The sequence below is a fragment of the Thunnus thynnus genome, chromosome 19, assembly GCF_963924715.1.
Source record: "Thunnus thynnus chromosome 19, fThuThy2.1, whole genome shotgun sequence".
NCBI lineage: Eukaryota > Metazoa > Chordata > Actinopteri > Scombriformes > Scombridae > Thunnus > Thunnus thynnus.
This window is the reverse complement of record NC_089535.1, coordinates 12097514-12118600: the sequence shown is the minus strand read 5'-3', so window position 1 is coordinate 12118600 and position 21087 is coordinate 12097514. Positions and strand designations below refer to the sequence as shown.

General features: G+C 40.4%; 1 protein-coding gene across 1 annotated transcript in view; it reads right to left on the bottom strand.

The window, feature by feature from the left end:
- Positions 1–21087, bottom strand: part of dym (dymeclin) — a 51275-nt gene that overhangs the window by 15012 nt on the left and 15176 nt on the right. Inside the window, exons 9-14 of the mRNA XM_067573854.1 lie at positions 20076–20261; positions 19738–19916; positions 17920–18045; positions 17675–17788; positions 17319–17413; positions 13952–14051 (exon numbers count right to left, since the gene is read on the bottom strand). Coding sequence (XP_067429955.1) covers positions 13952–14051; positions 17319–17413; positions 17675–17788; positions 17920–18045; positions 19738–19916; positions 20076–20261 — 800 coding nt within the window. The remainder of the gene's footprint in view (positions 1–13951; positions 14052–17318; positions 17414–17674; positions 17789–17919; positions 18046–19737; positions 19917–20075; positions 20262–21087) is intronic.

Below are 21087 nucleotides of genomic sequence, written 5' to 3'. Positions count from 1 at the left end.
TCTGATTTCCCGTGGCGTGACTATGGGCAGAGCCTTTGCAAAATCTATCATGCACTGATGGTATTATAGATAAGATCCCATGATGATGCAGTCGGTTACAAAAACAATCTAAAAATACAAAACAATGAATAGTGCCATAATTCAGCTCAGTAAAAACAAACAGTGCCAGGAAAATGGACTTCAGACACCATGTTCTGGTTTTCAGCTTGTCTTCTCTTTCGTTTGCCAAAAAAAATAATAAAAATGACTGCCTTTCAATTTAGTCAAATTTAGAATAATAAATGTATTTGTAAAAGAGTACTAATATCCGCTTGGAAGCTCATTTGCCCTGATGTTTGTGTAATCTATAAACAGTATATCTGTGTTGCACAACAGAGCCAAGATGTACCGGTCAACGGCTAAGACGCAACTGAGACAAAAGACGCAGACTGAAAGAATGCAGGAGTCAAGAACATTCAAAGCTGCTTAACTTAATGCTATCGAGTACTAATGAAATAAGTCCATTGGTCGAATGACCACCGGGCCTGTTTGACCATTAGACCGACTGACAAACCCTGCGGTGCATGCTTGTGAATAAATACACAAAAAACAAGCTAAACACAATGCAAAAACTTCAACTTCAAATCAGCCTTTAGCCTTAGAATTACAAAGAAAAAGCCTTAAAAGAAAAACAAGGCAGACATCTAAGATAACTTGCATGTGTCACTTTCATGTTTTTTCCTGAAACACTTTCTACTCTGTCATTGTGAGTCCATTGTGTGTGCGAGCTGTTGGCCAGGTGGAGCCATAGAAAGCCACCAAATGATGTGAATTTACTATGGACACTCAGTAGGACGTTCATGATGAAGTGGGATAAAATATTTCTGTGCACATTATAGAGCTACTATACTGTTTTGATAGTAATTTAAGTCACATTCTGAGCAATTATGCCAAACATTCACTGGTTCCAGCTTCTAAACCCCATTTTCTTGTATGATATTTAAAAATTAGTTTTGGACTGTTGGTTGGATAAAACAAACAGTTTGAACATGTCAACTTTGGCTTTAGAAAATTGTGATGGCAATTTTTTTTATTATTTCATGACATTTTATGGATAGAACAATTAATTAAGTAGAAAATAATCGGCAGATTAATCAATAAAGAAAATTATTTGAGTAGTCCTAATACACCTAGCACTCTCATTAGAATGAACAGACGCCAGCCCAGATCAGATAAGAAAAGACTGGAGCACACTGATTGATTTGCAGCCTTTAATAGTGCACTATTGAAAAACACAAAACACATTTACTAAACCAAGTATGGTAGCTAGCCTATGCTAGAAGTTTAAGCTCAACTGACTCAGTCAGTAGTTCCCACAACTTTAAACACCATCCTTGCTTTACAGGAAGCCTCGCCTTAGACAGTACTCATCAGCCATTTCCTCCGGGATTACATCGTTCCTCATTTCATTTCAAGTGTGTTTCACTGGAAGTATTACAATTCCAGTTAAATACTATAAATTAGAATAAGGTGCAGATGAAGCCAGTTTAATGCAGAGATGTATGAATCATTGAAGCCCTCGCATAAAAAAAAGCTTGTGTCCTATAAATATGAGACATATTTCAAATCTTAGAAAGTGAAAATAAAGAACACATGTTACCATGGACAAACAAGATCTATCATTGGGAAAGAATATGGGCCTTTATATTCTCCATGGCCAGACTTAACCTTAAGGATTCATTTTCATGACAAACATCATTGTTCTGATGATGACCTGTTTTGACCAAGAATTTGTTAATACCAGCTAAGACCAGATTCAAAACAGCAGCCTGGCGAGACTGCAACGGCAAGCTGATTGGAAGCCGAGATTCCACCTCAAATCTGGGCTAACCATCTGTAACAGAACTGCATGTGGTAGCATTTTATATTCCATCTTCAGCTCTCTGCTTCGGAAACAAGTCCTTATCTTATAAATAACTTTTCTTGCTGTGTGGCCCTTTCTTTTTTTTTTTTTTTTTTTTTTCTCTTTTCCCTTTTGCCATATCCACACATAAGCATACGCACAATGTCGTGCACACAAACACACACAGTTACCACCTGACAGTAGGCATAGGGGGATTACAATGATTGTAAATAACTGTGTTCTGTTGTGCGTGGACCATGAATCAGGCTTGCCACACAGATGCAATAATTTCCACAGGCGGGCGGACGGAGGTGTGTGGTGGCGTGGAGCTTTAACAGGCAGACGCGAAGAGGCAAGTGGAATGCAGGAGAGCCGGCTATAATGAGGATTGATTGTGCGTCTGGAAGCAGAGGTGGTTCTCTGCGCTCGACTCCACTGCCTAGCTAGACCTGCTCTACTCTGTTCTGCTTTGGCAGGCCATAATTAGACAGAAAAGCGGAGACAGATATGGGAGACGACCGAGTAGGAGGAAGAGGAGGCAGAGGGAGGAAGACGGGAGCAAAAATGAAAGCGTAGAGGAAGAGAGTGGAGGGGGGGGGGGGGGGGAGGGGATGGGGTGTTGGTGGAGAAAGTGAACACGATGAAGAGGAGACAAAAAGGAAGAGAGGAAGGGAGAGTAGGGAGTGAGGGATGCCTAGTGTGTTTGTTCTCTAGCTCTGCACCCAGCTTAATGAGATTAGCCTGGCAGGAAAAAAATGCCACACTGGGGAATTCAGGTCACATGAAAATAGGCTAGCTAGACATCTGCCTGGCCCTGTGTGTATGTTTGTCAAGTGGATGAGATTAAGAGGTCCATGGTCTACTTGAAACCCAGACAGGATTTAAATATCTTGGCCCCACCTCTTCCACTTCCCACTCTGTTCTCTTGCACTTGTCCCCCCCCCCCCCTCTCCCAAAAAAAAACGTATCCTCTAGACAGCCAGAAAACACCTGACATGTGTTTGTATGACTGCATGAAACCATTAATGCCTTTCGTTTATTTCTCTCTCTCTCCCCCCTTCTTTCCCTTCCCTTTCCTCCCCTCCTCTCTTCTGCTCCGTCTCCTCCAGTCATGTGCTATTTTCCAGCCTCCTGCATTGTCATTTAGTCACAACCGCTCATGCCGCTATTTCTCTCCACCCAGGAAAACACAGGCCTCAGACATGAGCTATATCATTAGTCTCAATGATCCTGCCCCATTTTACTTGTATCACCATTTACACAAACCTTACACGAAGACTGCGGGTATGCGTATACGCCTGTGTGTGTGTGTGTGTGTTTGTAAGCTTTTCCATCTGTCTGATTCTGCTGCTAATTCTTCAACATGCTGGGCACAAATGTGTTATGTCTGCAGGTATGTTTGACCTTTGCTATCTGTCTGACAAGGAAAATTATAGAGTTTGCAGATGCAATCTGTGCCTGGGAAGGACAGGGTGTGTGTGTCTATGTGTGTTGCCGTCCTATCATACCCATGCATATTTTTTTTTTTTTTTTTATGCAAGTGTTTGTGTGTGTGGACAGGGTGTTTAGAGACACAGACATGTAAATCCCTGTAAAGTAGGAGCTGGCATCATTAAACCAATAGCTTAGTGATTCCCTGGCTGGCCCCGCTGCTCACTGCAGGCTGTTGCAGGGCAGACAAACCAGACATATTAAGAAAGAGTACTGACAAAGACAAGGGCATAGAGATAAACACCGAGAGATACCTGGAGGGAAAAACAGAAAGAGTCAAAAGCCACGCCTAAAATCTTTTTTTTTTTTTTTTACCCTACCAGAATACAAATCATTCAACAGAAAGACAAGGAATATTTGCATTTTCATCCCTGATGCCATGTCATCATGTGAAAAAAAAAAAACCCAGAGAGAGACAGAAAATATTGAGAAGTAATTTCTTGTAAGAACCAAAGGAAACCACTAATTTAAAAAGAGTGATGGTTGGAATAAAAAGACAGAAGATGGAAAGCATGAAGAGAAGAATAAAAAAAAAAAAAAAAAAACACACTATGTGGGCAGACAGAGAGGGTCAGACTGGCTGAGCAGCAGCAGCCTGCTCTGTCTTTTGGGAGTTTTTTAAATAGGTCATTGTCTGACCTGCATTATGGTACCACGGCCATGTCATAATCACACCATTTTGTAGAGCATTGTGCCCAGGTCAGCCTCTTATTACCCCATAGCCTCATGCAAGCACAAAACATCCTTTGTTGCACACACAGAATGAAGCAAAAGACAGTGTTTGCCCCCCCCCCCCCAGAACAACAGCACCATCAACACTGTCTGCGTCTAGGATCGGAAAGATTGTGCTAGACAAGTGCTACATCACTGTCTGTGTGGAGGGGAAGTCCAGCATATTTGCAGACAGACACCTTATTATCAGTTTAAATAAGCACACCACCTCTCCAAGACATGGCTAGCACTAACAGCAGGGGTCCGGGGGGGCGAAACAGCAGTGATGTTGGCGATGACGCCTGTGATAATGATAAAAAAGATGACGCCAACGGCCGCAACAGCACTCTGACAGATAGGTGGGCAGTGCTAATTGATCTGCTGCGAGCTGTGCTCTGTTGTGCTGTGCCCGATCAGGAAAAGACCAGGGCACAGCGGGGCTGCCCTAATTACCATTTGGAAGCAGACAATCATTAGGACCCCGTAGCACCTGCTGTCTGCAGGGGTGCCACTCCTACTGCCGGTGAATAAATACAGAAAGAGTCAGAGAGAGACAGAGGATAGAAGATGAGAGGGCGACAGATATATAGGAAGACAGGCTAACAAGTAAACTAACAGCTAGGCCCAGCGTCGTCTAGGCAGGTGAGAAAAAAATTCGTAGGATGAGAGACTAAAAAAAAAACCGAAAAGAAAAGGGTGGGGGAGTGAGGGAGTAAGTCAGCTCTCCGCTCTCAGCAGGATACAGCCTTAATGAGTGGAACACAAGGGAACAGACTTACTGTATGTTGAGACTGAGTGGATGACATAATGAACCACATAAGAGCGTCAAAGTCTTAGAGGTTACTTATAATTTGTGAAGCTCAACCTTATCTTAGATCATTTTATTCAGTGTTAACTTTTATGGAGACCACCTCAGACTTGTGAGTTTGGTTCATTACAGGAGGTGAACAACCTTGGTATTTTTAAACCCCATCTTCTTGGGGCTCGTTACGAACAAAACACCTCAGAAACAGCAAGGTATATTTGATGGAAGCAAGCTCACTTCAGTTCTTATTAGCCATGCAATGGCTAGAGGGATGGCAGTGCTGGTCTGTCCGTTGCTCCAGACTGAAATATCAGGACTGTTTGATGGATTGCAATGACATTTTGTACAGACATTCATGGTGCCCAGAGGATGAACCCCACTGACTCTGGAAATCCAATGACCTTTCCTCCAGCCGTCACCATGAGATTGACATTTTGTATTTTGAAATTTCTCAACAAATATTGGATTGATTGCCATGAAATTTGGTGCGAACATTAATTTCCCTGTCAGGATAAATTGTCAATCAGGTCAATATTTGGTTTATGACTGAATACTTGCAAAACTAATGACATTCCGATCAAGCTATACTTTATGTTTATGCTTATGCTGCTAAACATCAGCATGTTAGCATTGTCATTGTGAGCCTGTTAGCATGCTGATGGCAGCATTTAGCTCAAAGCTACACTGTGAAAAAGTATAGCAGTACAGCTGTACTTGTTTAGGTGAAGCTGCATTTGAGTTTTTGGTGCAGTTGTTTTGTATAAAGAATTATTTGTTTAATATCTTTGAGTCTGATGTGTTGATACTATGTCACCAAACAAGTAATTCATAAGTTCCTAATATATGTTTATAGTCCTCATGAACTGTTAGACTTTAGGCCACAAGTCAAAATCTTCCAACTGTAGGCAAACACATTATTATTAAACGGTATGAAAATGTAACAGGCGAAATGTATAGGTGCAATTTACCTTCCTCATTTCTATATCTATTTCTCCCTTCCAGGTATTTTCACATGAAATGACAGGAAGCTCTGTGTGCGCACTGTAACCTCTGATTTCAGGGAAAGGGGTATGATAATGTACATCAGTCTGGCGGGAGGATTGGCTCCACATCAAAAGACTGCAAGAAATGTGACAGGATAATATAACATTCACACTTCAAGCAATCAATTCCTACTTTCAGGTAAACCATGTATGAAAAGAGACACTGATCTCTGTCCTTGCACATGATGTTGTCCTGGAGTCTCCATCAGCACCGTGGAATTAGATGAAATAGACATGGAGGAACGTCAGCGTATGAAGTTGCCATTTCTTATAATGTCTGACACTGGGACTTACGTTGAAAATACATGAGCTTTCCACTTGCGATGGAGCCAAGAGGGGGCTACACTGAACACAGACATATTTAAGTAATTTCATATAAAATATGCAGAGGGGAGAAAGATCAGGAGAGGAGATAGAAGTATTGGCGAAGGAGACTGGGAGCGAGGAGCACTTGAGATAGACTGAGAGACATTTGAGATATTTTAATACATTTCTCAAACAAAATATCTGTGCTTTTACTTAGGTGTGAGTTTTTACTTTTACACCACTGGTGTGGGAACATATTAACATATATGGACTCAAAGCAGAAATTGTAAAACATACCCAAGGAAATGAAAAAACAGCTGCGAAGTAAAATCTAACCCGATGAACGGCTACGAAGACCCACCCCTGCTCTGCCTCTGATTGGCTCTGACCCTGATATATTTACCCTAAACATCTCACCCCTCATGACTAAATCTAACCAACCTAACCAATGAAGGTAAGAAGTACTAGCCAATCAGAGGCAGAGTATGGCAGGTCTTTGAGGAATGCGGGTAGGGAAAAAAATAAGGCTGATGAACGCCACTTTAAACTAAACTAAACAATCATTTTCTGGACAAGAATTAATGACACCAGATTGATGATGAACTCCAAAACCTGCTCAGCTAATGCAGTATACCTCATAGACTGGACCGTAACCAGCTTTAAAAAACACAATTTCTAGTCGTCTACGAGCTATTGCAGCATTAATGGAAAACTTTGGATTTTGCAAAACATTTTTGTTGCCTCATAAGAAAGTGGCAAATTCCTGGAAGGCCTGACGATAAACAGAAGGCATAATGTTTATTATCAGTTGATATATCCTCTGGCTCTGCGTTTCCCCTAAACAAGAGGAATGGTGCTACAAAGCTAATGCATGTCTCTACTCTGGCTATTAAAAAGAGATCACAGATTGTGACTCAACCAGTGCACATAAACACATAGACAGGGTGGTCCAACATGCTTCTGGCTGTGTGTGTGTGTGTGTGTGTGTGTGTGTGTGTGTGTGTGTGTGTGTGTGTGTGCTTTTAGTCTCTTCCCAGAAATGTGCAACAGTAAACAGACTAAGAGAGAGAAGTAACATTACCACTGGCTGGGAGCATAAACATTGACACACAATGCAATTCAATGCAATCCAGCATATACTTCCTTCTTTTTATGTTTGTTTGTGTGTACAGGCACATAGTGCATGTCACTGCATATATCTCAAAGGGAAGAAAAAAAAATGCAATCAGAGGTGCAGAGGCTGCACAGAGCAACCGTGGGGCCCCCTGAGAGCTGTCCTGCTTGGACTGGGAGCATTTGGCTGTCCCCTGAGGGCTCAAGGGGCCCTAACCCTTCACTCTTTCTTCCCTGACACTAACCAGACACAGCAGCACAAACACATTCAGGGATGGGGAGGGTGGGGGGGAGTGTACTGTGTGTGTATATATATGAGAGAGAGAGAGACGGAGACCAAGAGGCAGACATCAAGAGGAAGAGAGGGAGGGGAAACAGAGGAGACAGAGAGAAAGAGAGAGACATTAACACATAAGCAGAATGCGCCCGGTTCTAAAGCTTGGAGCATTTGACGACGTTTTTTTCATACCCTTCTCTCAGTCTCTGCCTTGTAAAGAGAGCAATTACATGTGCAGGACAATCCCACATTAAACAAATATTAGTTCTCTCTCCAGAGCCAGACTCAGCCAAATTACATTGTTTCCAGATGCCCGTCACAAAAACACACTTACCATACCCTCCTCCTCTACTCTGCTCTGCTCTCCTCCTGCCTGTTTCTCCTCTCTATTGTTCTCCTTTTCTCCTCACCTTTAGCTCCTCTTCGTCTCTCCCTATACATCCCAAAACTTCCTCACTTCTCTAAAATTAAGGCGAGTAACACCAGAGCAAGTTTTCAACTGCTCTGCCACATCTACCACTACTGAAAGAGGAGACGAGAGCCAGAGATCAAGGAGACAAAGGAGTCGGCACGATGAGACAGCAATCCTTCTTTTGGATGTCGCATCTCTCAAACCTCAATCTCAAATGACGGACCTTAGTCAGTGTGCCAGGTCATTATAACCGTCCAGATAAGAAATGCTATGCATGAGGATTTATGTAAATGTCAGTTTAAGATTCACACTGATGGCAGAGGGTAGAATGAAATGGCTGGTCAGCTAATGTTTATCTTACCGATAACATTTGTAACCGTTAACTCATGTATTGTGTTACTTTCTTCTCACATTTGCTGCTGCATTAAACATTTAACTAGCCGTTTATTTTTCATCTACAGTCTCATTCTTCTTCTGATAGGAACAAATGAGCTATATATTTGATTAACATTTACGCTATGTTCAAAGACAGTTCAAGCCCTAATTGTCACACACGCACATTTAGAAATCACACAGGACAAAAATAAACGGTCCTTAGTCAAACTCACTGCTGTATAATGGCTCAGTGCTGTTGTTTAAATCACATCTTTTAGACTTTTATGAAGTAATCTGATCAGAGGAGCTAGCTTAGCTGAGTGAACCAACTGACAAGCTAACGTTAGCTTGCTAATATCTGACATGACACTTTCAGAGAAAAAAAACATACTAAACCTCAAATTACAAAACTTTATGCCAATACAGTTCGACTAAATGACCAAATAACGATGGTTTACCCAGCATAATTGGATATTTCCCTCTTGCTGTAAACTGCGTGAATACAACTTATTCTAAAACACGAATATTGCTCCAGATATGCAGATAGAAATAAAACAATGTCAGAACCACATTCACAAAGTATTGGCAGTTAAGTGTTTTTTTATATTATATCTATGCCACACTTAATTTCAAATAAATATAAACAAGACTCTACAGCCATGCTAGCAGCTTTATGGGGTTGTACTAATAGGGACATTGATGCTTTGAGCTAAATGACAAGTTTAGCATAATAACATGCTCACAATAACAATGCTAACATGTTTAGCGCATATTATGTTTACCATGTTCACCATCTTAATTTAGCGTGTTAGCATGCCAACACTAATTAGCACTAACTTCCTGAGGCTGATGGGAATGCCAATAGTTTGCAGGAATTGCGTCATGAACAAAATCACCAAAGCAGGGCTCAAAATTAGCAAAAAGTTAATTTTGAACCCTGCCAAAGTTAACACTATTTATACTGAGGTACACATGAATGTGTGTACATGGCAATCCATCCAATAGTTGTTGAAATATTCCAGTCGGGACCAAAGGGGTGCCATGCATAATGCTGCTAGAGTGGCTAATGAATTAAAAAAAAAAAACTTAGGGAAGATTTCACATAGGCTTGCAAACACATGACAAGGTTGCACACTGTATGAAAACAGTCAGACATAAAGCCAGACTGGAAGGTCCCTTTCCCTTTGAACGGCACAACACAACAGGCCTTATCAAACACTGAAAATCACCATGTTTACTACCAAAGACATGAGAAAAACTGATTATGCTCTTTTGTGTGGGTGCACAGAAAACCTAACTACTGTCCAAGACACAATTAAGCTGAATGTATATCTCTTGGTGGGTGTATGTGGGCAAATGCTCAGGGGGTAAACAACACAATATGTTCCTTTTCATTTAGAGATGTAAATAAAGCTAAACATTGACTTCTAGATGCGGATAGCAGACACAGGAACCCTTGTAGACATGGGAACCAATGTCACACTGAGTTAGTATAGTCTAAGCTCAAGGATAACGGCGGTATCAGAAAAGTTGACCAGTTCTGTCGTAAAACTCTATGACCCAGACTAGATGTCTGACACTATTCTTGGAAAAAGACCCTCATTGTGAAATTCCCATGAAATAATAATACTAGAATTCTGCCTTGCGCCCTTGAGCAACACACTGACTCTTCAAAAGTAGGAGTGCTGTTGCGTAGCAGGCCTCACACTTTGACCTTCCACTGCATGTTTTTGTCTTATTATTGTTGTCGTAACTATTATATTCGCTCTGAACACACTCTCCTATGAGAACATGTGGCTGGACTGATATCTTTAATGATGGCAATGTAATTTCTCTTACGTTTTTCTTTTCTGTTTTCAGTCATATATTGTGTGCGATTATGCACGTGTGTGTAAATAAAATAGAACATTAAAATAAGCCCTGAAGGAAGGATGCATCAAAACAAAGCTGGATAATTGCATTTTACATGTTTTTATGTGTGTGTGTGTGTGTGTTTACGTGTGTCTATGGATGTCTGTTTGTAAGGGGCTTCATCAGACAGTCGCTACATGGTTGAAGGAGCACTCAAATATACTCATGTTTCCCCAACACCTAAGGGCATCTGTGGGGACCTACTAATAGCCTACATCTTCAACCCCCAAATGCACAGACACGCACACACACACACACACACACAAATATGTTCACACACACTTATCCAGAACCATGCAAATCTAATGAGACAGCCAGACTAAGACCTAGACAGACAAACCTGAAGGCAAAGGTGCCTGAACACAAATACAATTATACATAGTCAACAACATGCACTCATCGGTCAGGTGTGACTATTGGGATCCATAGATAGTTTATTGCATTGGGACAACATTATGATTAATTTATTGCTTCAAGCTCCACCACTTAGCTACTGCTGTGGTGCTATTAAGATTTCAATTTCAGATTAACACTGATCTTTCAGAGAAATTTCAATATTACTTTGGTACCAGTGTGACTGATTTTAATATTCAATTTCATAAATGTTCAATACTTTCATCAAATATTATCCTACAAGTGGAAATGCTTTCAGTGCAAATTAAACATGGGGGATGTGGGCTGCAAAAATAATGAGAAGAAGACAAAGGATTGGAGCAGACAGAGCTGAAGTCTGTCACTTGACAGCAACAAACCTTTAGATTTTATACTTTCCAGGGGCTGAAAACGTCACAAAAAGCATCAAACAATGCCCCGCATCCTAAACTGGCTGACATTACTGCTACCATAAGCCAAATACGGAGTTGCCTCTTTTACAGTAGAAAAAAAGGGAGGCATCAAAAAATGTTTCAAAATCCATGATAGAGAAGATGCTACAAAGCAAACCAAAGCATGTGTGGTAGCACATTATACATTATTATTATATTAATAGTGATTTAAAATTATAATTTAGATAATCAATAATTAATTTAAGTGACTTATTAAATAAAATTACAAAACATTTGCTAGTTATGGTTCAGAATTGAATTTCTGTGATGACTTGCTTGCTTTTCAAGCCATAATAAAATATTCTTTGTCACAGTCATGATGACTGTCATCAGTCATCATGACTCTCATCATAACTGTTGGGTAAAGTCAGGTGTAGTCAGAAATGAGCAGTGATGTCACGATGTACTCACACCGTGGAGTACACTTTTACATCACAGCAGCAAGGTGAGAAGTTATGTGACTCTTTAAAGACTGACATTTTATGTATGAGTCAAACAATTTTACTTTAATACTGATGGCAGAGGGGTAGAAATAAATGGCTGGTCAGCTTGTATTTGCTTTTCAAAATCATTATAAAATGTAAATAATCTGGATTATTTCCTCATTGATTGCAAATCAGACCCCTTAAAGTTTGCTTACCAAGCTGGTAAAGGTGTGGAGGATGCAACACCCTTCATTCTCAATAGTGTGTATAAGCACCTCAAGAAACCCAAATCTCATGTGAGACTTTTATTCACTGATTTCTCTTTGACTTTTAACAACAAGCAGCCTCATTTTGATTGACTTGCTTCTTATTTTACATTACCTGATCAGCTTTTGATGCTAGTTTTAGATTTTCTAACAGACAGAATCCAGCAGGTTTTGGTGAATGGACATATGTCCAACACCAAGGTCTCAAATACAGGCTCATCCCAAGGGTTGTATCCTGCCCCCCCCCCCCCCACCCACCACGCTTTTTATTATGTATACAGACAGCTGCAGGACTTCTCAAGAGGGCAACTATCTTGTGAAATTCTCTGACGACACTGCCCTATTGTCTCTTCTCCAGGGCTTGGAGCCAGATCCTGGTTGTGCCCTACCTGCCTTTGTTAAATGGTGTGATGTTAACTTTGTCAACCTTAATGTATCAAAAACTAAGGAATTAATCATTGATTTCATGCAGAATAGTGACAAACCAAAGCATTATACATGGCGAGGATGTTCAAATTGTCAACACATATAAGTATCTCAGAACAGTGTTCAACTCTCAACTAAAGTAAACACAATCAGTTGTCAAGTTTGGACAACAAAGAACTCACTTGATGCTGAAGCTAAACTCTTTTCATGTCTGTGATACTATTTTATGTAAATTTTTATCAATCATTCACAGAAAGTCTTCCAACTTTCTCATTTATTTGCTGGTTTAATGGGTTGTCTGTGAAGGACAAGAATAGCCCAAATCGTATTGTGAAAGCCTGCTCCAAGATAATTGGAGCCCAGCAAAGAGACTTGTGCTCCCTCTGGGAGAAACAGGTGGCCCAGAAAGCAAAAGGAATTATCAGCCAATCTGACCATGTTCTGTCCAGTGAATTCACTGTAATGCCTTTAGGCTGGCGTTATAATGTGCCCCTTAGGAGAACAAACCGCTACTGTAAGTCTTTCATTCCTTCCGCTATCAGGCTACTAAACGCCGACAGTAGTCATTTTAAATGACTGTTTCATTCCTTTAAACTTGATTATTTATATGAATTATAACGAAACATTTCATTTATTTACTACTGCTCGTTGTTTCCTTGTATTGACCCATGCATGTTGATCTGTTGCCTCTGACATATAACTACCTTGCCTTTGAGTTTTGGAGTTGTGTGTATGGACTGGGTAAGCTGCGAATGAACTGCCCTTCTTGGGATCGATAAAGTTGTCTGAATCTGAATTTTGGGAGATACACTTATTGGCTTTCTTGCCGACATTTAAATGAGAAGATTGATACCACCCTCATGTCTGTATGCTATATGAAGCTACAGCCAGCAGTTGGTTGGCTTAGTTTAGCACAAAGACTAGAAACAGGAGGAAACAACTAGCCTGGCACTGTCAGAAGGAAACAAAATCCTGCTACCGGCGCCTCTAAAGCTCAGCTATTAGCATGTTATAACTCATTTGTTTAATCTGTACATAAATTGATGTGTAAAAATTACAATTTGTGGTCTTACTGGGCGTTATGTGCAGGAATACTTCTTGGCTGGGAAGTCATTGCGCCTGGCCAAGAAACAGTCTTGCACATAAGCCCCTGGCTAGCTGTTTCCCCCTGTTTCCAGTCTTTATGCTAAACTAAGCAGCTGCTGGCTATGGCAATCATATTTAATGGACAGACATGAAAGTGATAGCAATCTTCTCATCTAACTTTCAAGAGGGAAAATAACCACATTTCCAAAGTGTTGAACTGTTTCATTAAGGTTATATTTTGGGCTACTGTAACAAATAATGTATCATTAAATGAAAAACAAATCAATTAATTGATGGTTAAATTTTTTGTTGCAGTCTCAAAATCAAAAATTTAAAATGCTAAACCTGACAATACAAAAGGTCAAAATTCAGCCACTTTGGGCTCTTCTTATTACTTTTCCTCAAAACTGGTCTGCCTGTTTATCCCTAGGGACTTTAACCTCACACTAAAGCGTCACACATAATAAACTTTCAAATTATGCATGTCTACTACTGTACCTTATCAAAGTACAAATAATTTGGCAACCACCAATATACCAAATGCAAACTGTGTGTGTGTGTGTGTGTGTGTGTGTGTGTGTGTGTGTGTGTTACTCACATAGTCGGGCAAGGCTGTGTTATCTCCCTGTCTGCCTCTCAGACTCTGTGTTGCCTGCTCCAAAACCTTGTTGTGCTTTTTGGAAAGCAAAGCAAATAAACTGCAGGAGAGATACAAAGAGAGAGGAAAGGAGTGAGAGTAGTAATGACAGATGAATGATACACTAAAATACGCAGTCGTCATATTGCACATGTTGACCTGTAATTTATGTCCCTTAAATACTCAAATAGTGGCCTTTACTTACCTCAAGTAAAGAGAGAGGCCTTTATTTAAAAACAGATTACTATTAGAAAACGAGCTTGTTTTGCTCTGTAAATGAGGCCTTTAAAATAACGAGTAATAATGAGTCTTGCAACAACAAAATAATCATGAAATTTATGTGTAAAAATAAAAATTACACTTAATTTACAATCACAACTCCTGTGATCTGGCTTATATTTGCCCGACAGGTCACACAGCCTTAATTACTTTGAGAGAATTTCCAGTATTTCCAGTAGTAGGTGACAGCCTTCCATTTGACCCAGTGGCTCATAGACTTGCTTTAACCTTACTGTATGTTGTTTGTGTCTGTAGAGATGCTGTATGTGAGGAGATTACATGATTGCACAGAGTCATAGAGTCTGCTTGGGCAACCTTGGATTGTAGCAATAGTGTTAGTCAGTGCACACACACACACACACAAACACACACCATTAATGACACAGTGTTCATGTCACAGTAAACTGATTCATTCAACATGTGTGGTCATGCAAGAGACTAGACAGAAGACACATTTTATTCTCAAGATGTTCAGCTTTGAGTACCTCCAGTGAAAAGAACACACAATAATTAGTAGTGTAATTAAAAAAACGTTAAATCTAATTTAATATATTGGTAGCGTTTCTTTCATTACTCATCATATTAACTACAGAAGTGCATGAAGTGAGTGACCTTCTGTTTTTAATAAAACTTTTCAATTGTCTTGCTGGGCTCTCATATTTTTTTGTGTTATCCAATGGAAAAAAATTGCAGAATAAACTAGATTCAATGACAGCAAAAGACTTGGGAAACTCAAAAGCAAGAACAGACTTCAGCTAAGCCCTTTAGAGCTACACCTGTTCACCTGTCAGCGCTGGAAAACACACATACATACACAACATCTATCAGCATTCTTTATCTTTAGCTAAATGGCCAAATAGAGCTATTTGAACAGCTATGAAGAGATCTACTTGTTACCTACAGACTGCTTAATAGGACCTGTTGTACTATTTAGTCAGTTTTTTCTATTTCAAATGAGAGACCACCGAGCAAGCTCCCACCGGGACCCTTGCCCACAATAACGCAGTGTAACTAGCTGTTCTGTCCGTTCCCCTCACTTATGCTGAGGCAGTAATTGTGATGTCACAAAATGATCTTTTATGTACACATCTTAAACTCAGATTTAAGGTGAGCCCAGAGAAACTTCGGTCCTTTTGCAGATGAATTTGAAAACAAATTCTGCACAGTGAGGGTCAAACTTCAATATGAAGTAACAATAAGCTAAACATATTTTTGAGTGGAGGGGGACTTTAAAGGGTGATATGCAATGATGGCTTTCTGATGGAGCTACGCTGCTCAGGTACTGCAACATCGAGCTATATTTGAAAAAAACTATTTCAGGCTTTATCACATATTCTCTTTGGTGATACGCCAATTTTTTTTTTTTTTTTTACAATGGATGGAAATGTACCTAAAGTTCAATCAGTTGACTGTGGACTACTGAAAACTAGGCTGTGTCTGTTGAATCCGCAGACATCAAAGTAATCAGTGAATGAAAAGACACGAGCCGAGAGGAAACTGTGGATGGGCAAGAGACAGAGGAAATATTGATGGAGACAGAGGATAAATACAAAACAATAGAAAAAGATATGGGGTGGTGGCGGGCGGAATATTACCCACTACTGTGTGTAAATAAACAGCACCAGCCGCCACTCTCTCTCGGAGTCAATTAAGGAGCAGAGTTCAAGGCTTCCTGGTTGAAATTTGGAAATTCCTGGCAGGAAATTCCCTTTATCTTGCCTGCCAGCCAGCCAGCCAGCCAGTTAGTTAGTTAGTTTAGCCCAACCCAGGCCATCATAATCATCATCATTATCATCAGACATGGAGTCAGTTGCTCAACATTACGACAAGACAGACAAGTACACATTCACAGACAGTGTTCCTTTCTGACTCAAAGCACCAGAGACTCACAGATATAGAGAAAGACACAGGCAGCGAGATAAGAGGAATCCTTGTGCGTGCGTGAATGTGTGCACGTCTTCAGGGAAGGAAACATTCCTTCCTGTGTGCCTGAAGTTAACAAACAGACATGAATGACTTTATGCTTGTGTGTGTGTGTGTCTGTTTGTGTGTGTGGTTTGGACCTTCGCCTCGCAAGTCTTCCGTCTCCTCATGGGCCAAACCCTTTCCCTCAATTCCCTCACGTTACATAATGTTCTTCTCTACACAAGCACACCACTCTTTCAATATTTAATGCCTTAGTCTCTTCTGCTGCAGCCACTGTCAAGTTACTACAACAATAAATATTTTGTGCTGATTCAACATGAATCATTAACATTAATGAGTTTGTTTTTGTGTGAATTAGAATTTCCACTCTTGTGTTTGGGCAATTTTGTGTCTCTCTTTTGGCTTCTTTGTTTGCCTCCGATGCATTTTTTAAAAAAATCTAGTGAAGAAGGTCAAGTCCTGAAGAAGCAGCAATTTAAAAAATTGAAATAGATTTCAGCGAAAAATGTCAGACAGCGCATCACCTTCGTGGGCAACAGCTCTAATTTAAGCAATCTTATTTTACATAGTCTGCCAAAAAGGAAACACTTCAGCACAGTTTAGAGTTGGTAGGGTTGGCTGATATGTTAATATAGACTGTAGGATGATATAAATTGGTCTACCATCAGAGATTTTAGCATTTAACATCTTTAAATGTATTAGACCATAGTAGCAAATGTTGCAAATCAATTAGCAGGACTTTTTTAGTGATGAAATTAGATTTTTGTACACATTTTGTTTCATAATTGTGACGACCTATTTTGATTTGTCATCTATTTTATTCACTGAATTAGCAAAAAACTATGAAGGTCAAGACACAGATTCTAATTTAAATCATTAAAAGATAAAAATCAAATGTCAAAACATACACAATAAAAACAGACTTGGTTATGTGTTGTTTTAAGCCACTATTAATATTCTGCCAAAGAATACATTTATATGCATAATAAGACAAGAGCTGGGATAGGTCGTATAGAAAATGGATGGATAGATGGAAGAAAATAGATACCATCTAACATTTTCTATCATCCTCTGTTCTGTTCTGTGTGGATTTTCAAATTGTACAACTGCAGTATGTCCTCACCTGATGATGCGCTGGGCAGCATACTGGTGGAGACACCGAAACTGTGCTGACATGTTTGCGAGTGCGGCCAGACAGTTGGTGTGGAGGTACTTATCCTAGAGAGGGTGGATGCACACACAAACACACACACAAACACACACATACACACACACAATGATGATCTTGTTAAACTTCAAGTCACTCATTTTCATCTTTACAGTTCTACCATGACAAATGCTGTATGTGGATGTTACTTATTTATGTAATAAATTACTATTTAGACATATAAATGTGCCTATAGCGGATGGATTTCTGTATACACATCGTGTTTGCAAATGCACAAAGTGTGTGAGTGTCTGCATGTATGTGCAGCTTACCCTTGTCCGGGTCATATTGAACTGGATGGTGCGGATGACCACCAGGATGAGCAAACTGCCAAGTGATATCTCTGTCAACGACCTCTCTGTGTACCATGAGATGTTCTTCAATACCTGAGGGAATGAGGGAAAGAGAGAAACGGGACATGAATGAGGAATAATTTACTATAATCCCGGCAATTGCAGATAATTGAGGGTTGCAGTGCCGACGTGAACGGTGTGTATTAAACTCGGTGTCTACCCACCACCTCATGAATGGAGCGATTGAAGGCGTCGTCTTCTGTAAGGATGAGGAGAATGATGAGGGCCATGTAGACATGATGAGAATTTCTGTCTTCCACGTGGTAAAGGATCTCGAGGATGGGCAACACCTGAGAGGAACAGTGAGAGAGGAAGAGGAAGGGCTGAGCATGTGCGATAACATTTATTAGATCCGTGTTACAAGACTTCTGACTTTGTGTGCATGGGCATTTGTCTGAAGATAAAAAATGAGTCATGTATTTGCCACAGCCCTGCAAATTCAGCAGTTACATTCCTCCGTTCCTAATTTTGGTGCTTGACTATAGGGGAGTCCGAATCTGTGGATTTTCTGGCTATTTGTGGGCAAGGCCTTGGAGGCGGCATGAGGGGGCAAACTGCAGAAGCAATAGATGAAAAAATGAAGAGCTGAATACACTCACTCGACACACTCGAAAATGCATTCAGAGGGACAAAAGCCATTAAAATCATATAATTAGTATGACTGCATACAGTACAGTCCTGTTTCCACCTGTGGAGCTAACAGAGTACCAAGTCAAACAGACAAAAAAAAAACAGGAAAAACTGCACTTCAGATATCTTTTCACACTTTTTTGAGAGCTCTGAACCGTGACTGCTAAACTAAAAGGTGGAGACGGATGTGACAATCAGACGCAGCACGCGGAACAGATGGTGAAAGTGTGCAAAAGATTTTACTCTCAGAATCACACTGTCAGAGTGACAGCAGTGAGTGGCTAGCATAGCGAGTGAGGAACACACACAGTTGCGGTGTTAGCTCATTACGCTCTTGTGCAGTGGTGCTTTATTGTTCAGTAGAGAAGTAGCAGTACTCATTAGTACCCCCCCCCCTACATGATGAGCTCAATCTAGATCTGCTAATTATGGTATTTTATTGTAGATGCTATATGGGGAAAAAATAGAGAATACACAGAAAGGTCATACTGACAGGGATTTAATTGACCTACAGTTTCAAAACCTGCACATGTTTTGCTATAGTCTTGAATTTATAGCATTTTTCCATTGTTAGCGGTTCAGATGTTGTTTTCTCAACTCTCTAAACATGGCACAAAGGCTTGACAGATACTATTTAACTCTAACTTCCACACATTAATATGTCAACACATGTCAGAAACCCCTGAAAAATGATAATCACAATGCACAGTACAATCACATTATTTGGATAATTCGCCATAAGACCACATTATTTTGTGCTACGCTGTGTGAAAAAGTCTAATTTGTGAACGTGTACCATCTGACATGCTGAGCTAAAAGCTTGAAATCCATTCAGTAAATGCCCCAGTACATTCACTCTGCTATAAACAATAACTGGCACTGTCCCACATGAGTAGAACAGCACCAGCTGCCACTGCATACATCTTCACTGTTTACTGAGCCATAGCACTGGTCCTACATGAAACAATGTCATGGCCAAACCCATTTCCGTAAGATTTTAAAAGACTGTACTTGAGTATTTGCAATTCCACTAGTAATTGCTTTTCTTAACCGATGTCCAAGTTAAGCTGTATGTGTCTATTATTGTACACAGGTCTCTCTTGAAGGAGATTATGATCTCAATGGAAGGAAGGAAGGAAGGAAGGAAGGAAAGAAGGAACTCTATAAAATGTTTTGTTGAGAATTACCTAATCACACTCTTATTCATTTTAATAGTGTTGTTTGCTTTTGCTTTGATAAAAAAACCCTAAAATGCCAGATTCAGAAAGGAATAAATGTACATGCATTTGTGCACCACACTCTGTAAATGAACAACAAAATCAAAGCGTCTTTGTTGCTTCGTTCCTACCCACCAGATTGTCCATGTCGGTTCTGGAGAGCATGTACGTCCTCATGTTGGCGTTCTGATGAAGCAGCGTGTAGAGCAGTAGTGTGGCCTGATCTGAGCGCTGCTGCTCACACAGCGCTGTGTACAGACTGTTGAAATTGATTTGGAAAGTGTGAGGTTGTTCCACAGGCAGCGACGATGTGTCTACATGGGCAGAAGCAATTATAATCAGAATTAGTGGATCGTATTCTGGCGCAGTTCGTACATATAAAACGACATATTCTCAGCAGCAACTACAATATGCAATAAAAAAAAATGTACAACAGATTAAAATAAATAATATGTCAACTGTGCATATATTACCTTGTGTGTTTCTGAAACAAGTGATAGCCTGGCGGTATGGGTTGGGCCAATCAGGCCCGTCTGTCAGATTGGCTAAGACCAGAAGTAACAAAAGGCTCTGATTGGACAAAGGTAAGGGGTTGTGTTCCTGGTCCATCCCTGCTTTGCTGCCAGCTCCTCCTAATGTGAAGACACTCCACAGACCACCTGAAGACACAACAGACACACAGGTAAACACACGAGTGCAGCATTAATATATATGATTTTTATTTGTTGAATTATTTCTGTTACTTATTCATTACAGTGAGTATATTTAAGACAGGCCTGAGAACTGCAGCTCTCATTTTCAGTACAACAGATGGGTAATCTGTGTAGGATCCAGTAATGAAGAGCAGTCAGGTTGTGTATGTCAACCTTTTTATAGAAAGCACTAGAGTCATTCTCATAACTGATTTACGCTTCATAGGGGGAAAAAATGAGTATGTGCAGCCAGACTGATGTAATCAAGGCCAAAATGGGCACAATGGAGTCACGCACAGTGGTTTGCAGCACCTGAAATTTGAAACAACATAGACGGCGCCAGAGAACAAAGAGAAACTAGAACTACTGGCCAACTGGAGCCGTGTTCGTTTTTCTTGTTGGGGGGGATGAGAGAGGGAGAGCCGAATTTCCTACGAAGCCGCTGAAGTGCTGGTGCTTTCAGGCGTCATGTGAAGCACGAGAAGCATGAGCAACAAGGTACACAGATGACATTCTCTGGCTCCTGCACGTCTAGCTGCACAGAATGCATGAACCGAAGCACCAGTGAGAGGCAGCGCGGCGGGTGGGTTGTAGGTCCACACTGATCAAGCTACTGAAATTGAGGAGAAGCCAAGTAGATCTGTTGCCATCTAGTGGCGAAGGATAGAAGAGCAGGACGTTCTCTCTCTCCTTGTTGAAGAATAATGTCACTAAGTCATCCTGATCCATTCGACTATGACACAATCATTTCATCTGTTTACTTGGTTGCTGACCCATAAAAGATGTCAGACAA